Source organism: Triplophysa dalaica, chromosome 7, assembly GCF_015846415.1.
Source record: "Triplophysa dalaica isolate WHDGS20190420 chromosome 7, ASM1584641v1, whole genome shotgun sequence".
NCBI classification, from domain to species: domain Eukaryota; kingdom Metazoa; phylum Chordata; class Actinopteri; order Cypriniformes; family Nemacheilidae; genus Triplophysa; species Triplophysa dalaica.
The window spans coordinates 272,501-292,500 of record NC_079548.1 but is presented as its reverse complement, the minus strand read 5'-3'; the positions used below and the strand labels follow the sequence as shown (position 1 = coordinate 292,500).

Here is a 20,000-nt window from a genome sequence, read left to right as displayed (position 1 = left end):
CGTCTCTACAGTGAGCTGGTGATCACTGAGTCTGTACATGCTCAACACTTTTCTTAGTTTAGGGTCTGATACGCTTGTGAGCTATTCTGACACTTTATATTCTCTCTTTAGTGACAGATAGCATTCCACTTTACTTTGCTGAGCTGTTGCTTCTGTCCAGTGTTTGAGATATTTCTCTTTTTGTCTTTTCATCATTTGGTTTAGTCTGGCTGGGGTTTGGGGTTGACTTGGGCATGTTTGGGGTTGTAGAGTTAGTTGTGAGATCAGTTGGATGAAGGGGTTTCTCTCTGGGCTCAGCTCTTGATGACTTAAGGCTTTGTGATGGAGTGTGTCTGTGTCGCTGTTCTTAAGGTGTGTGTAGAATTTTAAAGCTCTTTTTTGTATTTTAATGATTAGAGGATACAGTCCTAATTCTGCTCTGCAGGCGTTGTTTGGAGTTTTTCTCTGTACCCGTAGAATGTTTTTACACATTTCTGTTTGCAGAATCTCTATTGGGTGTTTGTCCCATCTGGTGAACTCTTGGTGGGCGAGAGGACCCCAAACCTCACTTCCATACAGCGCGATTGGTTCTATAATTGATTGAATTATTTTCAGCCAGATTACGGTTGGGATGTCAATTTTGATATTCTTTTTGATTGCGTAAAAGGCTCTTCATGCCTTGTCTCTCAGGTCGTTCACAGCCTTGTTTAAGTTTCCGGTGTTACTAATGTTTATAGCGAGATATGTGTAGTTCTTGGTGTGTTCTAGGGGCACGTTGTTTAGTTTGAAACGGTGATGTTGATTTTGGCTACTGGGCTTTTTTTGGAATATCATGACTCGAGTCTTCTTAAGGTTAACCGATAGGGCCCATGTTTGGCAGAAGGTGTGCAGGGTGTCCAGATGTTGCTGTAGACCCTCTTTTGTGGGTGACAGCAGCACCAGATCGTCTGCAAACAGGAGGCCTTTCACTTCGGTGTCTTGTAAGGTCGGACCGGGTGCTGGTGACTGTTCTAGAGCTCCAGCTAATTCATTCATGTAAATGTTAAATAGTGTAGGACTTAGACTACAGCCCTGTCTCACTCCACGACTCTGGGAGAGAAAGTCTGTGTGCTTGTTGCCAATTTTAACTGCAAATGTGTTATTGGTGTACATTGATTTGATGATGTCGTAGGTTTTTCCTCCAATGCCGCATTGAATCAACTGAAGAAAAAGTCCCTCATGCCAGATTGAGTCAAAAGCTTTTTTGAAGTCAACAAAGCATGAGTAGAGCTTTCTTTTATTTTGGTTTGTTTCTTTGTCAATTAAGGTATAAAGAGTGTATATATGATCGGATGTGCGGTATTTGGGTTGGAAACCAATTTGGCATTTTCTCAGGATGTTTTGGTTGTTTAGATATTGGAGAAGTCTGCTGTTAAGAATGTTACAGAGGAGTTTACCTAGATTACTGTTTACACATATTCCGCGGTAATTATTAGGGTCGAATTTGTCTCCACTTTTATGGATTGGAGTTATGAGACCTTGGTTCCAGATTGTGGGAAATATACCTGTACTAAAGATGATATTAAACAGTTTGAGGATGGCGAGTGTAAGTTTTTGGTCTGCGTGTTTAATCATCTCGTTTAGGATACCGTCAATACCACTTGCTTTTTGGGATTTAAGTTTTGGTATATTTTGGTCTAGTTCAGCGAGTGTAATTGGATAGTCTAAAGGGTTTTGGTAATCTTTAATTGTTGACTCCAGAGTGCATAGTTTGTTGTGTAGGTTAGTTTGTTCATGGTTCTTGGTTATTTTACTAAAGAGGTTTGAGAAGTGCCCTATCCATACGTCTCCGTTCTGAATGGGAAGATCTTCATGGTGGGGTTTGTTAAGTGTGTTCCAATGTTCCCAGAAGCGATTTGTTTCTAGAGATTGTTCAATTGCTTTTAACTTGTTTTGTGTATCTTGTTTCTTTTTCTTCCTTAGTGTTTCCTTATATTGTTTAACTTTTTCATGGTAGAGTTGGCGTGTGTTAACATTGTCAGCATCTCTGTGTTTCTGATTTGATAGAATTCTTACTTCTTTTCTAAGGTTTTTACACTCCTTATCAAACCATTTCTCATTTACCGGCTTTTTGTTTGGTTTTGTGTTAGTGGGTTTTAGGTCAGATAGCGTTGCAGATATTGTAAAAATTTGGTAAATCCTGTCTACTGCTAAATTTACACCTTCATAATTGTGTGGAAATGGGGTATCGAGGAATTTATTCAGTAGGATTTGAATTTTTGTTTCACGAGTTATGCTTTTGTATGTATCTTCGCAATTTTGTTTCCACCTGAAAGTTTGTTTTAGGGTATGGAGGTGAGTTTGTTTTGATGCCTCTGTGTTAGGTTTCGGATCTATTGAGGTAGAGAGTGATTTTACTGTGATCTGACAGTGGGGATGGTGGGCTAACTGTGAACGCTCTGAGGGAGTTAGGATTCAGATCCGTGATGAAATAGTCTACCGTACTGTTACCCAGTTTAGAACTATAGGTGTACCTACCGTATGAATCTCCTCGTAGTCGTCCATTGACCATGTACAGACCCAGTGTGCGACAAAGATGGAGAAGTCTTAATCCATTTTTGTTTGTTGTTTTATCGTAGTTTAGTCTTTGTGTGTGTGTAGGTATGGAAAGGGCATCTCCTCCTGGAATGTGTTTGTCTCCCTTGGAGTGAACTGAGTCTGATTCTTCACCTGTCCTGGCATTTAGGTCTCCGCAGATCAGAACATTGCCCTGTGACTGGAAGTAGTTGATCTCCTCTTCCAGGATCGTGAAACTGTCCTCATTGAAGTAGGGTGACTCTGCTGGAGGGATGTAGGTTGCACACAGGAAGATATTCTTATCTGTTGAAGTGATGGTCTTGTTGATTTCTATCCATGTGTAAAACTGTCCAGTTTTAATCATTTTTGTTGAGTTAGCGTATTCAGATTTATACCAGATCAGCATTCCGCCTGAGTCTCTTCGTTGTGTGACACCAGGCAGTTTGACGGATGGAATGATGAATTCTCTGTAGTTTGTAGGGCGACCAGTGGGTCCGTCTCCTCTACTCCATGTCTCCTGTAGGATCAGGATGTCTGAGTTTTTTGTTTCAGAGCTGAAGTCTCTGTTTTTGCTTTTCAGTCCAAAAGCAGATGACCTCAGGCCTTGAATATTCCAACATGATATTGTAAATGATTTGTTATCCATAAGTTATTAATTTGTTTAGTGCGGATTTTGTCTTAGTACAGTAGGTGTGAGCAGATCAGGTTCAGCATCTGATGGATGTCACTCACTCACTCACTCTCTCACTCACTCACTCACTCACTCACTCTCTCACTCACTCACTCACTCACTCACTCTCTCTCACTCACTCACTCACTCACTCACTCTCTCACTCACTCACTCACTCACTCACTCACTCTCTCTCTCACTCACTCACTCACTCACTCTCTCTCTCTCTCACTCACTCACTCACTCACTCACTCTCTCACTCACTCACTCACTCACTCACTCTCTCACTCACTCACTCACTCACTCACTCTCTCACTCACTCACTCACTCACTCACTCCACTCACTCACTCACTCACTCACTCACTCTCTCACTCACTCTCTCTCTCTCTCTCTCTCTCTCTCTCTCTCTCACTCACTCACTCACTCCACTCACTCACTCACTCACTCACTCTCTCACTCACTCACTGACTCACTCACTCTCTCTCTCTCTCTCACTCACTCACTCACTCACTCACTCACTCCACTCACTCACTCACTCACTCACTCACTCACTCCACTCACTCCACTCACTCACTCTCTTTTTTTCCACAGATTGCCCGACCACAGCGCTGAAAAAGAAAACATGCGACACACTCCGTCACGCCGACATCACAGCCAATCAGAGGCCGCCTCCAGCACAAATCCCACTCACTGCAAATTTGACTATGTGGAACTGTCGCGTGTAGCTCCGCCTTCTACTCCCACCTCAGCCAGTCAGAGAGAGTCCGGGGAGGGACAGGTTAGAGAACACAGCCAATGGCAGGAGGAGAGATCGCGTGACGCCGCTCAAAGCCAATGGGAGGTCTCACGGAAGGGGGCGGGGCAGCTGACGGAGCAGAGGAGACTAGAAGAGATCGAGAGGAAATGGGCGGAGTTTGAGCAGCTGCCTCTCAAAGAGACGAGGTCCTTTCCACCAATGGGATCCCGGCCTGGCCCGTCATCCAATCAGGCTCTGGAGAGGGAGGTAGTGCGTGAATAAATCTATCTGCTCTCATAAGACAAACTGAGTTTATGAGAACTGAATAGAACACAGACGCTCCAAAATAAACGATTAACTACACCAGCGTCCATTCAAACTCTACATTATGTTTTATTTACTCGCATTTAGTGTTAAGTGTTTACTTTGGACGCAGTGTATACGCTTTAAAACAAAGCTTGTGTACACTTATTCTGTCTGTGTGTGTGTTTTTTGGCTCCAGATCCACCGAGGTGTTTCTTCGCGGCTGAAAATGCAAGTTGCAGGTGCTTGAACATTTGGTGGCTGTTTTTTTTCAGGGTCTCTGTTGGTAACAATAGAAAAAACCTGACGGTAGAAACGCCTCGGTGGACTCCGCCCCTCACCCTTCATTTGATTGGCTGATGCTTACAAACCAAACTTGAGTGTGATTCACTACATGATTGCAGGAGGCTTTACCTCTCTCTCTCTCTCCCTCTCCCTCTCTCTCTCTCTCTCTCTCTCTCTCCCTCTCTCTCTCTCTCTCTCTCTCTCCCTCTCTCTTTCTCTCTCTCTCCCTCTCTCTCTCTCTCTCTCTCTCTCTCCCTCTCTCTTTCTCTCTCTCTCTCTCTCTCTGTCTCTTTATCTCTCTCCCTCTCTCCCCCTCTCTCTCTCTCGCTCCCTCTCTCTCTCACTCTCTGTCTCTCTCCCTCTCTTTCTCTCTCCCTCTCTGTCTCTCTCTCTCTCTGTCTCTCTCTCTCCTTCTCTTACACTCTCTTTGTATCTCTCTCTCTGTCTCTCTCTCTCTCTCTCTCTCTCTCTCTCACACACACTCTCTCATTCTCACACATCTCTTTGTCTCTCTCTCTCTCTCTCTCTCTCTCTCCCTCTCTCTGTCTTTCTCTCTCTGTCTCTCTCTCTCTCTCTTACACACTCTCTCATTCTCACACACTCTCTTTGTCTCTCTCTCTCTCTCCTCGTGTATAGGTGGCGTCTCTGAAGCAGCAGCTGGTGATGCTGCAGGGGGGGAGGGAGGGGTCACAGGCGGGGTGGGCGGGGTCAGGTGGGGCGGAGTCTCGCTGCATTGAGAGTTTACAGCAGATGGAGCGAGTCCACAGGGAGACGCTGGAGGAGATGGAGAAACAACACGCACAACAGATCAGAGCTCTGGAGCGAGAGAGAGACACACTGCTCCGAGAGGAGACCGAGGCTACAGCACGAGGTACACACACACACACACAAATGAGTCCAGATGTTTGTGAGGCTTGAGTGTAACCACGTGTGTGTGCGTCAGTGATGAAAGCATTGCAGACAGCACATAAAGCAGAAATGGAGAAAACAACACAACACGCAGAGAGAGACGGAACAGACACGCACACACTGGATAAACAACAACAGTGAGTACAGACACACACACTTATGAAGAGTAAACATGCAGACGTATGCACACATCACTACACTGAGGAAATGATGATCTGAACACCTGATGCCTGCTCACAAAGAAAGGAAGGGTTTATTATAACTGATCAACCAAACATCAGGGGAAAATGTCTATAAATGGTTTTGGTCTCACAGCTCTTTCTCCAAAGCCTTTTCTGAATCATCTTGATGTTCATTGTCAAACTTCAGACGGGCAGGAGGACCTGTGGTCTCAACTCTCTTAACATCATGAACAAGATTAGATTAGATTAGATTCAACTTTATTGTCATTACACATATACAAGTACAGTGTAACGAAATGTAGTTTAGGTCTAACCAGAAGTGCAATTAGCAAGTGCAGATATACAGTGTGAATAAATACAGAATACAATATTAGAAAAATACTATACAATGGGCATGTACTATAAAAATATGACAATCGGTATGTACTATGAACAATATATACAGAAGGCTATATACTGTGAACATTATTGTTATCTGTTCATAACCTCCTGTACATTATAGACTATACAATAGTGCAAGTGACTTGAGTGTGCATTAGTTACAGACATTAGCTATTAAAGTTACAGTGCAGTAGATGAGTTAATGCAGTTATTAAAGATACAGTGCAGTACATGAGTTAATGCAGTTATTGAAGTTATAGTGCAATACATGAGTAGATGCAGTTATACATTTACAGTGCAGTAGATGAGTGAATGCAGTTATTAAAGTTACAGTGCAGTAGATGAGTTAATGAAGTTATTAAAGTTACAGTGCAGTAGATGAGTTGATGCAGTTATACATTTACAGTGCAGTAGATGAGTTAGTGCAGTTATTAAAGTTACAGTGCAGTAGATGAGTTAATGCAGTTATTAAAGTTACAGTGCAGTAGATGAGTTAGTGCAGTTATTAAAGTTACAGTGCAGTAGATGAGTTAATGCAGTTATTGAAGTTACAGTGCAGTAGATGAGTTGATGCAGTTATACAGTTACAGTGCAGTAGATGAGTTAGTGCAGTTATTAAGGTTACAGTGCAGTAGATGAGTTGATGCAGTTATACAGTTACAGTGCAGTAGATGAGTTAATGCAGTTATTGAAGTTACAGTGCAGTAGATGAGTTAGTGCAGTTATTGAAGTTACAGTGCAGTAGATGAGTTAGTGCAGTTATTGAAGTTACAGTGCAGTAGATGAGTTAGTGCAGTTATTGAAGTTACAGTGCAGTAGATGAGTTAGTGCAGTTATTGAAGTTACAGTGCAGTAGATGAGTTAGTGCAGTTATTGAAGTTACAGTGCAGTAGATGAGTTAGTGCAGTTATTGAAGTTACAGTGCAGTAGATGAGTTAGTGCAGTTATTGAAGTTACAGTGCAGTAGATGAGTTAGTGCAGTTATTGAAGTTACAGTGCAGTAGATGAGTTGTTGCAGTTTTTAAAGTTACAGTGCAGTAGATGAGTTGATGCAGTTATACATTTACAGTGCAGTAGATGAGTTAGTGCAGTTATTGAAGTTACAGTGCAGTAGATGAGTTAGTGCAGTTATTGAAGTTACAGTGCAGTAGATGAGTTAATGCAGTTATTGAAGTTATAGTGCAATAGATGAGTAGATGCAGTAATGCAAGAGATGAGTTACAGTGCAGTAGAGAAGTTGGTGCAGTTATTGAAGTTACAGTGCAGTAGATGAGGTAATGCAGTTATGAAAGTTACAGTGCAGTAGATGAGGTAATGCAATTATGAGAGTAGTCCATTAGTGCAAATGACCATTCAGTGTAATATTCCTGGTGTGCAAGCGAGCAGTATAGCGTGCAAATGATGATGTGTGTGTTTAAACAGTCCGGTAGAGCAGATAACATGAAGTACTGGTGTGTACAGTTCAGTCATGCATGGCAGCCCTGTATTGCAATGTAAACAATGTAATAGCAGCATTAAAGTTAAAGTTATGAGGGTAGTGGAATCAGTGGGGAGCAGAGTTCAATAATGAAACAGCTCTGGGAAAAAAAGCTGTTTCCTAGTCTGCTGGTTCTTGTCCGGAGGCACCTGAAGCGCCTACCGGAAGGCAGGAGAGTAAACAGTCTATGAGCGGGGTGAGAGGAGTCCTTGAGAATGCTGCGAGCTCGACGCAGACAGCGTTTCTTTTGGATGTCCTCAATGGAAGAGAGTGTAGTCCCTGTGATGCGCTGGGCTGTTTTCACCACCCGCTGCAGTGCCTTGCGCTCAGCAACAGAACAGTTCCCGTACCAGACTGTGACACAGTTGGTCAGGATGCTCTCTATCGTGCAGCGATAGAAGTTCACCAGGATAGTTGAAGACAGTTGGTTCTTCTTCAGTGTCCTCAGAAAGAAGAGACGCTGGTGAGCCTTCTTGACCAGGCATGAGGTGTTGGTGGTCCAGGACAGGTCCTCCGAAATATGGGTCCCCAGGAACTTAAAACTGAAAACACGTTCAACAGCCGTCCCGTTAATGTGGATGGGGTCGTGTGTGCCTCCTTTCGCCTTCCTGAAGTCCACAATGATCTCCTTTGTCTTGGAGGTGTTAAGGAGCAGGTTGTTGTTTGAGCACCATGTGGCCAGGTGCCGTACCTCCTCCCTGTAAGCAGTCTCATCGTTGTTGCTGATGAGACCAATCACTGTTCTATCGTCTGCGAACTTGATGAAGGAGTTAGGTCCATTCACAGGTCTGCAGTCGAGTGTGAAAAGGGAGTAGAGAAAGGGGCTCAGTACGCAGCCCTGTGGTACACCAGTGTTGATGGTGATGGTGGTGGAGCAGATGTGGCCTAACCTAACAAGCTGAGGCCTGTTCGTCAGGAAGTCCATAATCCAGTTACAGGTTGAATTGTTAATGCCTAGGTTTCCAAGTTTGATGATTAGCTTGGAAGGGATGACGGTATTGAATGCAGAGCTGAAGTCTACAAACAGCATGCGTGCATAAGTGTCCTTATTATCCAGATGTGTGAGCACGGAGTGCAGCGCCATGGACACCGCATCATCTGTGCTCCTGTTGCTACGGTAGGCAAATTGGTATTGGTCCAGTGTGGATGGTAGAGAGTCTTTTAGTTGTGACAGGACCAGCCGCTCAAAGCACTTCATAACAATGGGTGTGAGTGCTACAGGGCAGTAGTCGTTCAGGCATGTCGGGCTGGAATGTTTTGGAATGGGCACAATGGAGGTGGATTTGAAACATGCTGGAACCACTGCTTGGGCGAGGGACAGGTTGAAGATATCCGTGAAGACCCCAGCGTGCTGCTCCGCACATGCCCTGAGTACGTGACCAGAGATGCCATCAGGACCAGCAGCCTTGCGTGCGTTTATCCGGCTTAGTACAGTGTAAACATCTGTGGAGTTTAGTGTGATGATTGGGTGGTCAATAGAAGGTGTGAGCCTGGTGGCGGGTTCATTATTGTCTCTCTCAAAGCGTGCATAAAAGTCATTAAGCTTGTTCAGAAAGGCAGCATCTGTGGCTATGGGGATGGAGTGGTTGGGTTTGTAGTCACTAATGGCCTGGATGCCCTGCCACATGCGTCGAGGGTCAGAATTGGTAAAATGCTCCTCTAACTTCAACTTGTAGCAGTGCTTGGCCTTTTTGATGCCCCTCTTCAGATTTGCCCTGGAAGTACTATAGGCCTGTGCATCACCTGATCTGAAGGCGGTGTTGCGTGCTTTCAACAGGAGGCGCACTTCCTTGTTCATCCATGGCTTGTGATTCGGGTATATGGTGATCTGCTTTTGAGCTGTGACACTATCAATGGTGGTATTGATGTAGTCCAATACAGAGGAGCTGTAGCTGTCTGTGTCCGTGTGAGAGTCACTGGTGGCCTAAGAAGCAAACATACTCCAGTCTGTGTGTAGAAACTATTCCTGGAGTATAAAGGCAGCCCCCGCAGGCCACACCTTGATGGTCTTCACTGATGGCTTCACACGATTAATGAGAGGTGAATACTTGGGGGTGAGGAACAAAGAAAGGTGATCAGATTGACCCAGGTGGGCGAGGGGGGTCGCGGTGTAAGCTTCAGCCATGTTTGTATAGACATGATCCAAAGTTTTGTTTCCTCTTGTGTGGCAGGAAACATGCTGGTGAAATTTAGGGAGCACTGTCTTTAAGTTAGAGTGATTAAAATCTCCCGCAACAATAAATGCAGCCTCCGGGTGAGCAGTCTGTTGTTTACTGATGGTTGCATGAAGTTCTTTCATAGCAAGCTTGGCATCCGGTGGAATATAAGCTGCCGTTATAATGGTGGAAGTGAATTCCCCTGGCAGATAAAACGGTCTACATTTAACCATGAGAAACTCAAGGTTAGCCGAGCAGTGTCTCCCGACAATAACAGAGTTCGTGCACCAAGCTTTATTGACATAAATGCACAATCCACCTCCTCTTGTCTTACCAGATTCCTCTGCCGTTCTATCCGGGCGGTGTGTGTTGTAGCAGTCTAACTCAATAGCGTTCTCCGGTATGCCGCTGTGTAGCCATGATTCCGTGAAGATTATGACATTGCAGTTCAAAAGTCTTTTATTGTTGATGATGCGAAGTCGAATCTCATCCATTTCGTTCACTAATGATTGTACATTAGCAAGGAAAATGCTGGGTAAAGAGAGCCGGTGTGGTGTTAGCTGTAGCCTAGCTCTTAGCCCTCCGCGTTTCCCCCGCCTTTGTTTACGATCTCGACGCCGCCGGCGAGCACTTCCGCCCGGCCGTGTGGGGTGCGTAGCATCGGGTGTTTTGGCGATCTCAGGAACGAGTTGAATGTTGCTGATATAACTTCCGGGAATGCGCAAACCGATATCCAAAAGCTCATGCCGGGTGTACGATGTGAATGCACAACTGTTCTGAACGAACAGGCCCGAGATGAGCAAGAAAAACACTATATAATTGCTAAAACTGGAGGGACGCTGAGCCTGGCGATGTTTCATGCGCCGCCATCTACACCATTATCGAGGCTAACAAGCTTCTTCTTGTGAAGTTCTGGGCTGATCTTTGACCTTCCTCATGATCATCTTTACTCCATTGGGGAAACTAGCAGGGAGCTCCACTACAAGAGCAATTGATAGTTATTTAGCATTTCTTCTATTTCCAAATAATCACACAACAGTTGTCTCTTCTCACCAGGTGCAGGTCTACAATCTTGTCCATAACATCCTTTAAAACCTATTTGGTCTTGATCATGGTGTTTTATATACATATCAAGCTTTCTTAAAGCGACAGGACTAGTCTGTGGTCCATATAGGCACATAACCAATCTGTGGAGGCAGAATTATTGCTGCTTGGTAGGAGCTCAAATACTTAATCACTGACTGAAATGCAAATCAATTTATAAGCTTTATATACATTGTTTCCCCTGATCGATGGTTTCTATCGGTGAAAATAAACCTGCAATAAATGTGATAGACCCTTACAACTTTAAAAAACATCAGGGGATCAGATCATTATTTCCCTCAGTACATATACAGATCTGAAACACGTGAGCACATCACAGTTATCATGTAAAAACATGTATGTAACGTGTGTGTTTGTGTTTAGGGCAGAGGTAGTGTCTCTCAGGAGAGAGTTGGAGAGTTTGTCTGAGCGATATTCTCAGAAGTGTTTGGAGTTGAATGAAGCTCAACAGCACAGTAAAGAGAGAGAGAGACAGATCACCCTGAGAGACAGACAGCTGGAACAACTCAAGAGAGACAACCAGGTGATACACAACACATCAACAAACACTCATAAACATCATGTGTGTGTGTGTGTGACCTGTCCTACTCAAACCCACTTTAATCAGGCCTCAGACTAAAGAAACACATGATGAGAACGTTTCTGTACTTCTGTTCTGAAGAAGTTATCAGTCATTGTAAACATACATCTCAGACTCACAATTGTTGACTGAATCAAGTAAGTGTATATTTGTTTGTGTGTAGGAGTTACAGGTTCGTCTGTCAGAGGAGATTAAGGTCATTGGCTCAGTGGTCAGAGGTCAGGGGTCAGATCCTGACTCTAGCGAGAGGTCGTGCGGTGTGACACAGGTGCAGTAAATCATTCATCTTAAATATTCTCCCTGTCAGAAATGAAAGACGTGCTGAAATATAAAACTAATGTGCTGTTGATCATACTGTGTTTGTGCTTAACACAACGTGTGTGTGTGTGCACGTGTGTGTGCGTGTGTGTGTGCGCGCGTGCGTGTGTGCGTGTTTGTGCGCTTGTGTGTGCGCGCGTGTGTGTGTGCGTGTTTGTGCGCGTGTGTGTGTGCGCGCGTGTTTGTGCGCGTTTGTGTGCGCGCGTGTGTGTGTGCGTGTTTGTGCGCGTGTGTGTGTGCGCGGGTGCGTGCGTGTTTGTGCGCGTGTGTGTGCGCTTGTGTGTGTGCGTGCGCGTGTGTGTGCGTGCGCACGTGTGTAAGTGCGTGTGTGTGTGCGTGTTTGTGCGCGTGTGTGTGCACGCGTGTGTTTGCGTGTTTGTGCGCGTGTGTGTGTGCGCGCGTGTTTGTGCGCGTGTGTGTGCGCTTGTGTGTGTGCGTGCGCGTGTGTGTGCACGCGTGTGTTTGCGTGTTTGTGCGCGTGTGTGTGTGCGCGCGTGCGTGCGTGTTTGTGCGCGTGTGTGTGCGCTTGTGTGTGTGCGTGCGCGTGTGTGTGTGCGCGCGTGCGTGCGTGTTTGTGCGCGTGTGTGTGCGCTTGTGTGTGTGCGTGCGCGTGTGTGTGCGTGCGCACGTGTGTAAGTGCGTGTGTGTGTGCGTGTTTGTGCGCGTGTGTGTGCACGCGTGTGTTTGCGTGTTTGTGCGCGTGTGTGTGTGCGCGCGTGTTTGTGCGCGTGTGTGTGCGCTTGTGTGTGTGCGTGCGCGTGTGTGTGCACGCGTGTGTTTGCGTGTTTGTGCGCGTGTGTGTGTGCGCGCGTGCGTGCGTGTTTGTGCGCGTGTGTGTGCGCTTGTGTGTGTGCGTGCGCGTGTGTGTGTGCGCGCGTGCGTGCGTGTTTGTGCGCGTGTGTGTGCGCTTGTGTGTGTGCGTGCGCGTGTGTGTGCGTGCGCACGTGTGTAAGTGCGTGTGTGTGTGCGTGTTTGTGCGCGTGTGTGTGCGTGCGTGCGCGCGTGTGTAAGTGCGCGTGTGTGTAAGTGCGTGTGTGTGTGTGCGTGTGTGCGTGTGCGTATGTGTGCGTGCGCGCATGTGTAAGTGCATGTGTGCGTGTGTGTGTGCGTGCGTGCGCGTGTGTGTGCGTGCGCGCGTGTGTAAGTGCGCGTGTGTGTAAGTGCGTGTGTGTGTGTGCGTGCGTGTGTGCGTGCGCGTATGTGTGCGTGCGCGCGTGTGTAAGTGCATGTGTGCGTGTGTGTGTGCGTGCGTGCGCGTGTGTGTGCGTGCGCGCGTGTGTAAGTGCGTGCGTGTGCGTGTGTGTGCATGTGTGTGTGTGCGTGCGTGCGTGCGTGCGTGCGCGTGTGTGTGTGTGCGTGCGCGCGTGTGTGTGTGCGTGCGTGTGTGTGCGTGCGTGTGTGCGCGGGTGTGCTGTCATGACTCACGTGTGCTATTTGACTAACATTATGAAGACAGAAATCTGACACATTCATGAAGCATGAGCTGAAGGTCAGTACACGACAGGCTTCAGTGTGAGGACAGTGCCACCTGCTGGCTCAAATGTGTCTCATGATATCATTGTTTCATTGTATATTTGTGTTGTTGTTGTGTAGGTGCTGTTGAGGGTGAGAGAGAATGAACTGCAGTACCTGCACAAAGAGCTCAACTGTCTGCGCAACCAGCTGCACCTCCTCACAACGGTATTGTGTGTGTGTTTACTGTCTGATGCAGGCGTGCGATTATCATGTGTGTAACGTGTGTGTGTTGTCTGATACAGGCGTGTGATTATCATGTGTGTGATTATCGTGTGTGTGTTGTCTGATACAGGCGTGTGATTATCATGTGTGTGATTATCGTGTGTGTGTTGTCTGATACAGGCGTGTGATTATCATGCGTGTAACATGTGTCTGTGTTTACTGCCTGATACAGCCGTTTGATTATCATATATGTAACGTGTGTGTTTTGTATGATGTAGGCGTGTGATCATCATGTTTGTAACATGTGTGTGTGTGTTATTGTGTGTGTCAGGAGAAGAACTGTGTGTGTGAGCAGTACGGTGAGGTGTGTGAGGAGTTGAGTCTGATGAAGAGCAGAAGTGAGAGAGAGACGGAGACGCTGAGAGAACATCTGAGAGTGGCACTGAACGCACTGCAGGACGGACAACACACACACAACAGCCTGCAGTGACACACACACAGCGGTGAGACATGTTTTACATTTGTATATAGATGGTAACTGTCATACATTCACTAACCGTATGAATGTGTCTGTAGGGAGGAGCCTGAACAATCATGTGCCTTTCATTTCAATCCAATCAGCTGCAGGGAAAGACCTCGGCCAATCAGTACACTGGACTAAATCTTCTGCACTTTTCATGTCTATGAGAGATGATGTGAGACGCTTTACTGTCAGAGTAGCTAATACTGAGTAACTGGATAACACCTGTGTGTGTGTTTGTAGTGTTCACTACTTTTGTGCCACAAAACCCAGCGCTTTGCTTTAATGAGCCAATGTTTCTTAACATGTTTCTTGTTCTTGTTTTTATATTTAATTACAGAAGTTTACAGTGTGTCTAAGTGTAACATGTTACAACCAATAAAAGATGGCTTCTTCACTCCAGTTCTGTGCCTTTTTCCATTATGCTAGTTATGATGTTTTATTAGCAGTATGGCCACAAGTGAAGTAAGGGTGGTTGGCGTCCTTTAATGCGCGGTTAGCCGTGGATTATCCTGCTTCTACAAAGATCGTTTACCAAGTTAAAGCTGTTCTTGATGTAAACAGAGTCATTTTTGATGAGACTTTTTCAAATGTTGATCAAACTGACCGGAGCTACCCATGCATTAAACGGTTTTCATGCACACCTTCCAGCCAATCAGAATCCAGTATGGAACAAACCCTGGTATCATCATATTTAACATTATAAATAATGAATCCACTGGACACATGCTAATAAACATCTCCGCTAAACTCTAAACACTATTGATGTGCTTCTGTTTTTTAAATATTATAATAATATACGAATATTTTTATACTGTAAAAAGTATTTATATTTTATCTCATGAAACAGTGTAATTAGTGTAAATAACTCACTAAAGGTAATTGGTTCTATTTTCCTTTGAATTGTTTAACCTCATGCGGCGCTGCGCAGGCTGATCGGCGTATGACATCATTTCAGCTCTCGCGAGACTTTGTTGTCATTAGCTGATCGGTTAAGCGCAGCTGAATGAGGTCGAACACGGCTGTTGTATTTGGTGGATGCCCGCAGATCTCGTGCTGTTGCTCGTGTGCATGTCAGTATGTGACGTGTGTGTGTGTTATGAGCTCAATTTCGTTGATTGGCGTCAGCGGGCACTTTAAGAGTGTCGAGTGAGCGCGCATGCGCAGAGCAGCAGTGGAGTTTCATGATGGCGTCGAGCGCAGCGACCCGCACGGCCGCTAAAGCCGTTAAACCGATCTTCAGCAGCGACCTGCAGGAGGCCCGACGGAGAGTTCGAGAACTGTACCGAGCCTGGTACCGCGAAGTGCCGAGCACAGGTGACGTCACGACACGCGCTCAAACACACACAAGCGGATCCGCGTCAAGGTCACAAACACACACTCATGACAACATATGAACAACGCGCAAAACACAGTTACCTTAAAACATACACACAAATAAAGACGCGAATACACAACCCGCAACATAACTTACTGACACACAAACACAGAAATTGTTGTCATCCCTGTTTGTATTAAACAGTACATTTAAAGATTTTAAATAGATGAAATACGTGTGTGTTGTGTGTTTCAGTTCACGTGTATCAGCTGGATATTTCTGCACGTCAATGCCGAGACAAAGTGAGAGAGATGTTCGACAAGAACAAACACGTGACTGACCCTCGCGTCATGGACATGCTCGTCATAAAGGTAACAAACACCTGGAGGTCTTCTAGAACACTGCTTATGTGACACACACACACACCCGAGGAAGAGTAACTCAACTCTCACAGACACGTATCTGGGTGCGCAAGTAACCATAGCAACCCACTCTCTGAAGGTGTTCCAGGATTACGTCATTTGAAGAGATGTTTCTGAGCTTTAGTGTGTCGCTTCTGATGAGCGTCAAGTGTTCGTGAAAGCGCAGATTCCGTATAATATATTATTATCATTTTACAGCAATATTACAATTACATTTCCAATCCCACACATCGCAGTTCTGCATTCACAAATTTCAAATTAAGATATATATTTTAAGGAACATACGGAGAAGGAACAAAAAAGAGGTTTAATAGTGCCTTCCAAATTACCAATGAGATCAAATACATATAAAGAACACAATTTGGGTAAAATACCATGATGAACAAGTTAACATTACAGTTACAAACAACCTTAACAAATCTACACTTTATTTAACAAAGCCATGATGAGTGTACATTTTAAATATTGTATTATAAAAGTAGTGCATATAGTTAAAATATGTATATATTTGATTTAATAATTAATATCTGGCGTTTTATAGTTTTACAAACACGTAACTTAAATAATTATATTTTATGATTTTTAATCACACACTTTATACACTGATGCAGATTTAACTCTTCTGTGAAAAAAAATAATGTTATTTTACGGTCAAAAACTTTAAGCTTACTGGCTGTTTCCATGGTGATTGGTGAAATATGTGATGTCTTCATGTTGTTTCTGTGAGCAAGCATTAACTAAGTGTTTACTGGATTACACTTCCTTTGTGTTTTTTCTTGTGAGTTATTTAGTTTATGTAAACACTTGTTGTGTGTGTCAGGGGAAGATGGAGCTGGAGGAGACCATTAACGTCTGGAAGCAGAAGACTCACATCATGAGGTTCTTTCATGAGACGGAGACACCGCGTCCCACTGATTTCCTCTCGAAATTTTATCATGGACACGACCCCTGACCCTGTAACACATGTGTGATGTCATTGTGTGCTTTTGGACTGTAAATAAATACACTCGTGATACAATACACCGTCTGTCTGCTTTATTGAAAACACTGTTCTATCAGTTCTGTTTGACATCAGTCAGTAGTCCCGTAAAAACACTGATTCTTCAGAACGTGAAAGAACAAGACTTACAAAAAATAGCATGAATACTTGATCGCAAGAAATTCTGTGAATTGTGATAGAATTCTTTGGAAGTGCATGCTCAGGAAAATACATATACTTCTAAAATATAGAGATCTGCAAGTGTTCAAACAATACATCAATTAAATTGCTTTACAAATATGTGTTCTCACTTTGTGTCAACCCCGTCAGTATTGTAATCGTTCTGAATGAATGGGCCAGTGAACTCTACAGATCATTCCTCACCTCCGGCTCACGTCAATACCTGTGGGATCACTTTTGTGGGATCAATCTGATGTCTATTAGGAAATCAAAACGATTTCGTTGTACAACACATGAGTAAGATGGAGATTTGTTGTGTTCAAATATGGAAACATCAACTACATGATGTCTTGTTGACCTAAGACCGTTGCTTGTGATAAATAATTAAATGAGAGTTAGAGAATAAGAACTGTAGAACTGGGTTTTGATAATAGTGCCAAAAAAACTAAATGAAGAGAATATATTGTGTCATCACTCAGCATCATTAGAAGAGAACTGAAGACTGAACGCTGCTCTTAAATTATCAAAATAAAACGGCAAACTTGATTCAAATTAACTGTGAATAGAGGTCCAATTACAGATAATAAAAACATTTTCTACAAATATAACCATGATTAAGTGAGGGATTAAAATACTATGGTTACATGCCAAGTCCAAGCTTTTATTGATGTTTACAGTGTTTAAGATCAAACAGGTAAACATGAGGGTTATTTTGTCAGTTCTGACTGGAGCTACGTGTGTGTTAAAGGCTTTTAATGCACACCTTCCAGCCAATCAGAATCCATAATATAATGAATGATAATGATCTCAAACACACATCATCCGTCATCTGAAGACTCTGTGAGATATCAAGTGTTAAGTTCTCATCACGTGATGTGTTTCATGTGATCTGCTGTTGGACACTCTTGTGCGGTGGTTCTTATTCATGGACTCATTCATTATTAAACAAGTAAAGATGTGTTTATATTTCCAATCAGAATACCAGAGTCATTCACAGTGTCCGCTTGAGTATGACACGGATCTCACAGTCCAGTGTTTGACTTTCTTCATACAGATGAGACGCCAGCAGAAGAGAGATTCATTCAGCTTCTGTCAAAACAAACAAGACACTCTTAGAATGACACTCGTGTGACACACACACACATGACACACATGTTTGTTTACCTGTCGTTAGTCATCATCATCATCATCTTCGGGCACAAATATATCATGTTCTTCCAGTAACGCTGCGAAATTCTTACTGATCTGAGTGCCGACATACAGGAACGGAGCTACAACCATCATGATCCGCATCGGACCCAAAGACGTCTGCACAAACAGACACATACCTATCACCAGCAATACACAACACTACACACATCACTCATGGGTCCATTCCGCATTTCTTGAAATGATCTTTTTTTAAATGATGTTACATACAGATCTCAAACTGATGCTGACAGCTTATGAACCACTGAGAATCACTCTATAAACCTTCATCCGTAAAATGTCTTATGTCTTCATAATCTCACTGTTTCTTCTTCACAAAATGATTCAAATCTAAATGATTAGCTGAAGTTTGACTGATTTGACAAGAATGACTCCAAAGTGAAACGTCACATCAGATGTCATCATTACTACACAATACAACATTAATCACTAACAACATCTCTGCAGGGATGACTAATGTTACATTTTTATCTAATAATTATTATTATTACTGCATATATAACACACACACACACACACACACAAACACCTTAGAAAAATGTGTGTGTGTGTGTGTGTGTGTGTGTGTGTGTAATGATGGTGTGTGTGTGTGTGTGTGTGTGTGTGTGTGTGTGTGTGTGTGTGTAATGATGGTGTGTGTGTGATGATGTTGTGTGTAAGAGACTCACGTACTTTCTTGGGTTTGGATAGAATGGCTCCGGTGCTCGAGCTCACAGCGGTCCGGTGCTGACTGAACACAAGCCGACTGCGCCGAACCGGACCGATGACAACTGAGAACAACCGACGGACCGACACCACCGCCATGAACACCGCCGCGCTGACACACGGGCGCTCGAGCAGTCACGGAAATGTCCGAGCGCTCACGGAAATGCACGAGATGTTGTAGCAGCTGAACTGGAGTTCTTCACTCTTTCAGTCGTTTATTTGAGTTTACACACAGCTCATAAATCATGTTTATCTCGATTAAATCTGCTCAGTCGAAGTCTTCGCTTACTGTGATGGCTCATCAGTTTTATAACACGTTCTCTAGTATGTTTTCTTCTCGTATTTTGACATTATTTGTACGTATTGATATAAGATCCACACAATAATATCTGGTTTATAACAGATTGTCTTGTAAGCACACAGATAGAGAAACTGTTTTAATATTCAGCAGAATGAAATATGTTTATTGTTTGTTTCAGCATTCATCAATATTTACATCATGTTTCACTCACTGACGCAAAACACACAACATGTCCGTTTGTCTTTTATAAATACTGTACACAAATCGAAATTTATTTCTAAAACAAACCAAATAACTCTAAACTAAAAACATTTCAGTGGACAAAGCGAAAGAAAACACGAAGAATTTTAAAAGCAGCAGTCGTGTAAGAATAATGATTTATGATTATTTACACGTTATCCTTCATCATCATCATCATCATCACATTCATAAGTGAAGTTAAACTCTCCTGAACGATCAGAATAAATAAATAACTGAGATAAAACATTCAACAACTCATAGAAAATCCAGAGCCGATGAAGAAGAAGAGGAAGATGGCGACGTGAGACTCACTGCAGATGTGTGCAGATAAAACCTCACTGCTGAAAGAAACACAAACACACTCAGTAATTATTAATAAGTACTCATTAAGTACTTTCAGACTCATTTTTGTGTATGCCTGAGAACTTCAAGCAGAAAATTATACTTTTATGAAGTTTCAAAAAGTACTTGAATACTACACTAGTACACCAGTGTTTACTGTATGTTAGTATAAGGAGAATATAATTGAAGTTGAATTCAACATAATATATTTTTCATGTCATAATGTTTAATAATTTCTCTTCACACATGTAGTTAAGTGTGTAGTGTTGGTTGTGAAAGGTTGTGTGTTTCTCGTGTGACCTGTTTAAAGGACAGACGTCTGAAGAATGTGTTAATGTGAAACTCTGTCGCAGGTCGATCGGAGCCGCCGTCTCTCCTCACGTCCTCCAGCTCCATCATCCCAGCGCCCGCTACAGCTCTCTTCATACTGAGACTCTTGAGCATCTGAGCTCCAGCACCCAAACCAGACC

The 20,000-nt window shown here is 43.7% G+C and overlaps 3 protein-coding genes across 4 annotated transcripts in view; 2 read left to right on the top strand and 1 right to left on the bottom strand.

Annotated features, from left to right (window-relative positions):
- The window catches only part of triobpb (TRIO and F-actin binding protein b), a 20,085-nt gene extending 5,849 nt beyond the window's left edge, over positions 1 to 14,236 (top strand). Inside the window, exons 6-13 of the mRNA XM_056753799.1 lie at positions 3,798 to 4,209; positions 5,167 to 5,401; positions 5,474 to 5,576; positions 11,103 to 11,262; positions 11,483 to 11,587; positions 13,231 to 13,317; positions 13,646 to 13,817; positions 13,891 to 14,236. Coding sequence (XP_056609777.1) covers positions 3,798 to 4,209; positions 5,167 to 5,401; positions 5,474 to 5,576; positions 11,103 to 11,262; positions 11,483 to 11,587; positions 13,231 to 13,317; positions 13,646 to 13,804 — 1,261 coding nt within the window. The 3' untranslated portion in view covers positions 13,805 to 13,817; positions 13,891 to 14,236. The remainder of the gene's footprint in view (positions 1 to 3,797; positions 4,210 to 5,166; positions 5,402 to 5,473; positions 5,577 to 11,102; positions 11,263 to 11,482; positions 11,588 to 13,230; positions 13,318 to 13,645; positions 13,818 to 13,890) is intronic.
- Positions 14,237 to 14,892: 656 nt separating this feature from the next.
- On the top strand, positions 14,893 to 16,594 carry ndufa6 (NADH:ubiquinone oxidoreductase subunit A6). The gene is made up of 3 exons (XM_056752939.1): positions 14,893 to 15,151; positions 15,408 to 15,523; positions 16,395 to 16,594. The coding sequence occupies exons 1-3, from the start codon at positions 15,019 to 15,021 to the stop codon at positions 16,524 to 16,526; spliced, it is 381 nt and encodes a 126-aa protein (XP_056608917.1). The 5' UTR covers positions 14,893 to 15,018; the 3' UTR covers positions 16,527 to 16,594.
- A 2,494-nt stretch (positions 16,595 to 19,088) lies between these two features.
- The window catches only part of LOC130426940 (protein FAM234B-like), a 19,181-nt gene continuing 18,269 nt past the window's right edge, over positions 19,089 to 20,000 (bottom strand). Inside the window, exons 12-13 of one of the 2 annotated variants that reach the window (XM_056753953.1) lie at positions 19,831 to 20,000; positions 19,089 to 19,529 (exon numbers count right to left, since the gene is read on the bottom strand). The exon at positions 19,831 to 20,000 is cut by the window's right edge and continues 57 nt beyond it. In XM_056753953.1, the coding sequence (XP_056609931.1) occupies positions 19,524 to 19,529; positions 19,831 to 20,000 (176 nt within the window). In that variant the 3' untranslated portion in view covers positions 19,089 to 19,523. The remainder of the gene's footprint in view (positions 19,530 to 19,830) is intronic. The other variant, XM_056753954.1, reaches the window with a different exon arrangement.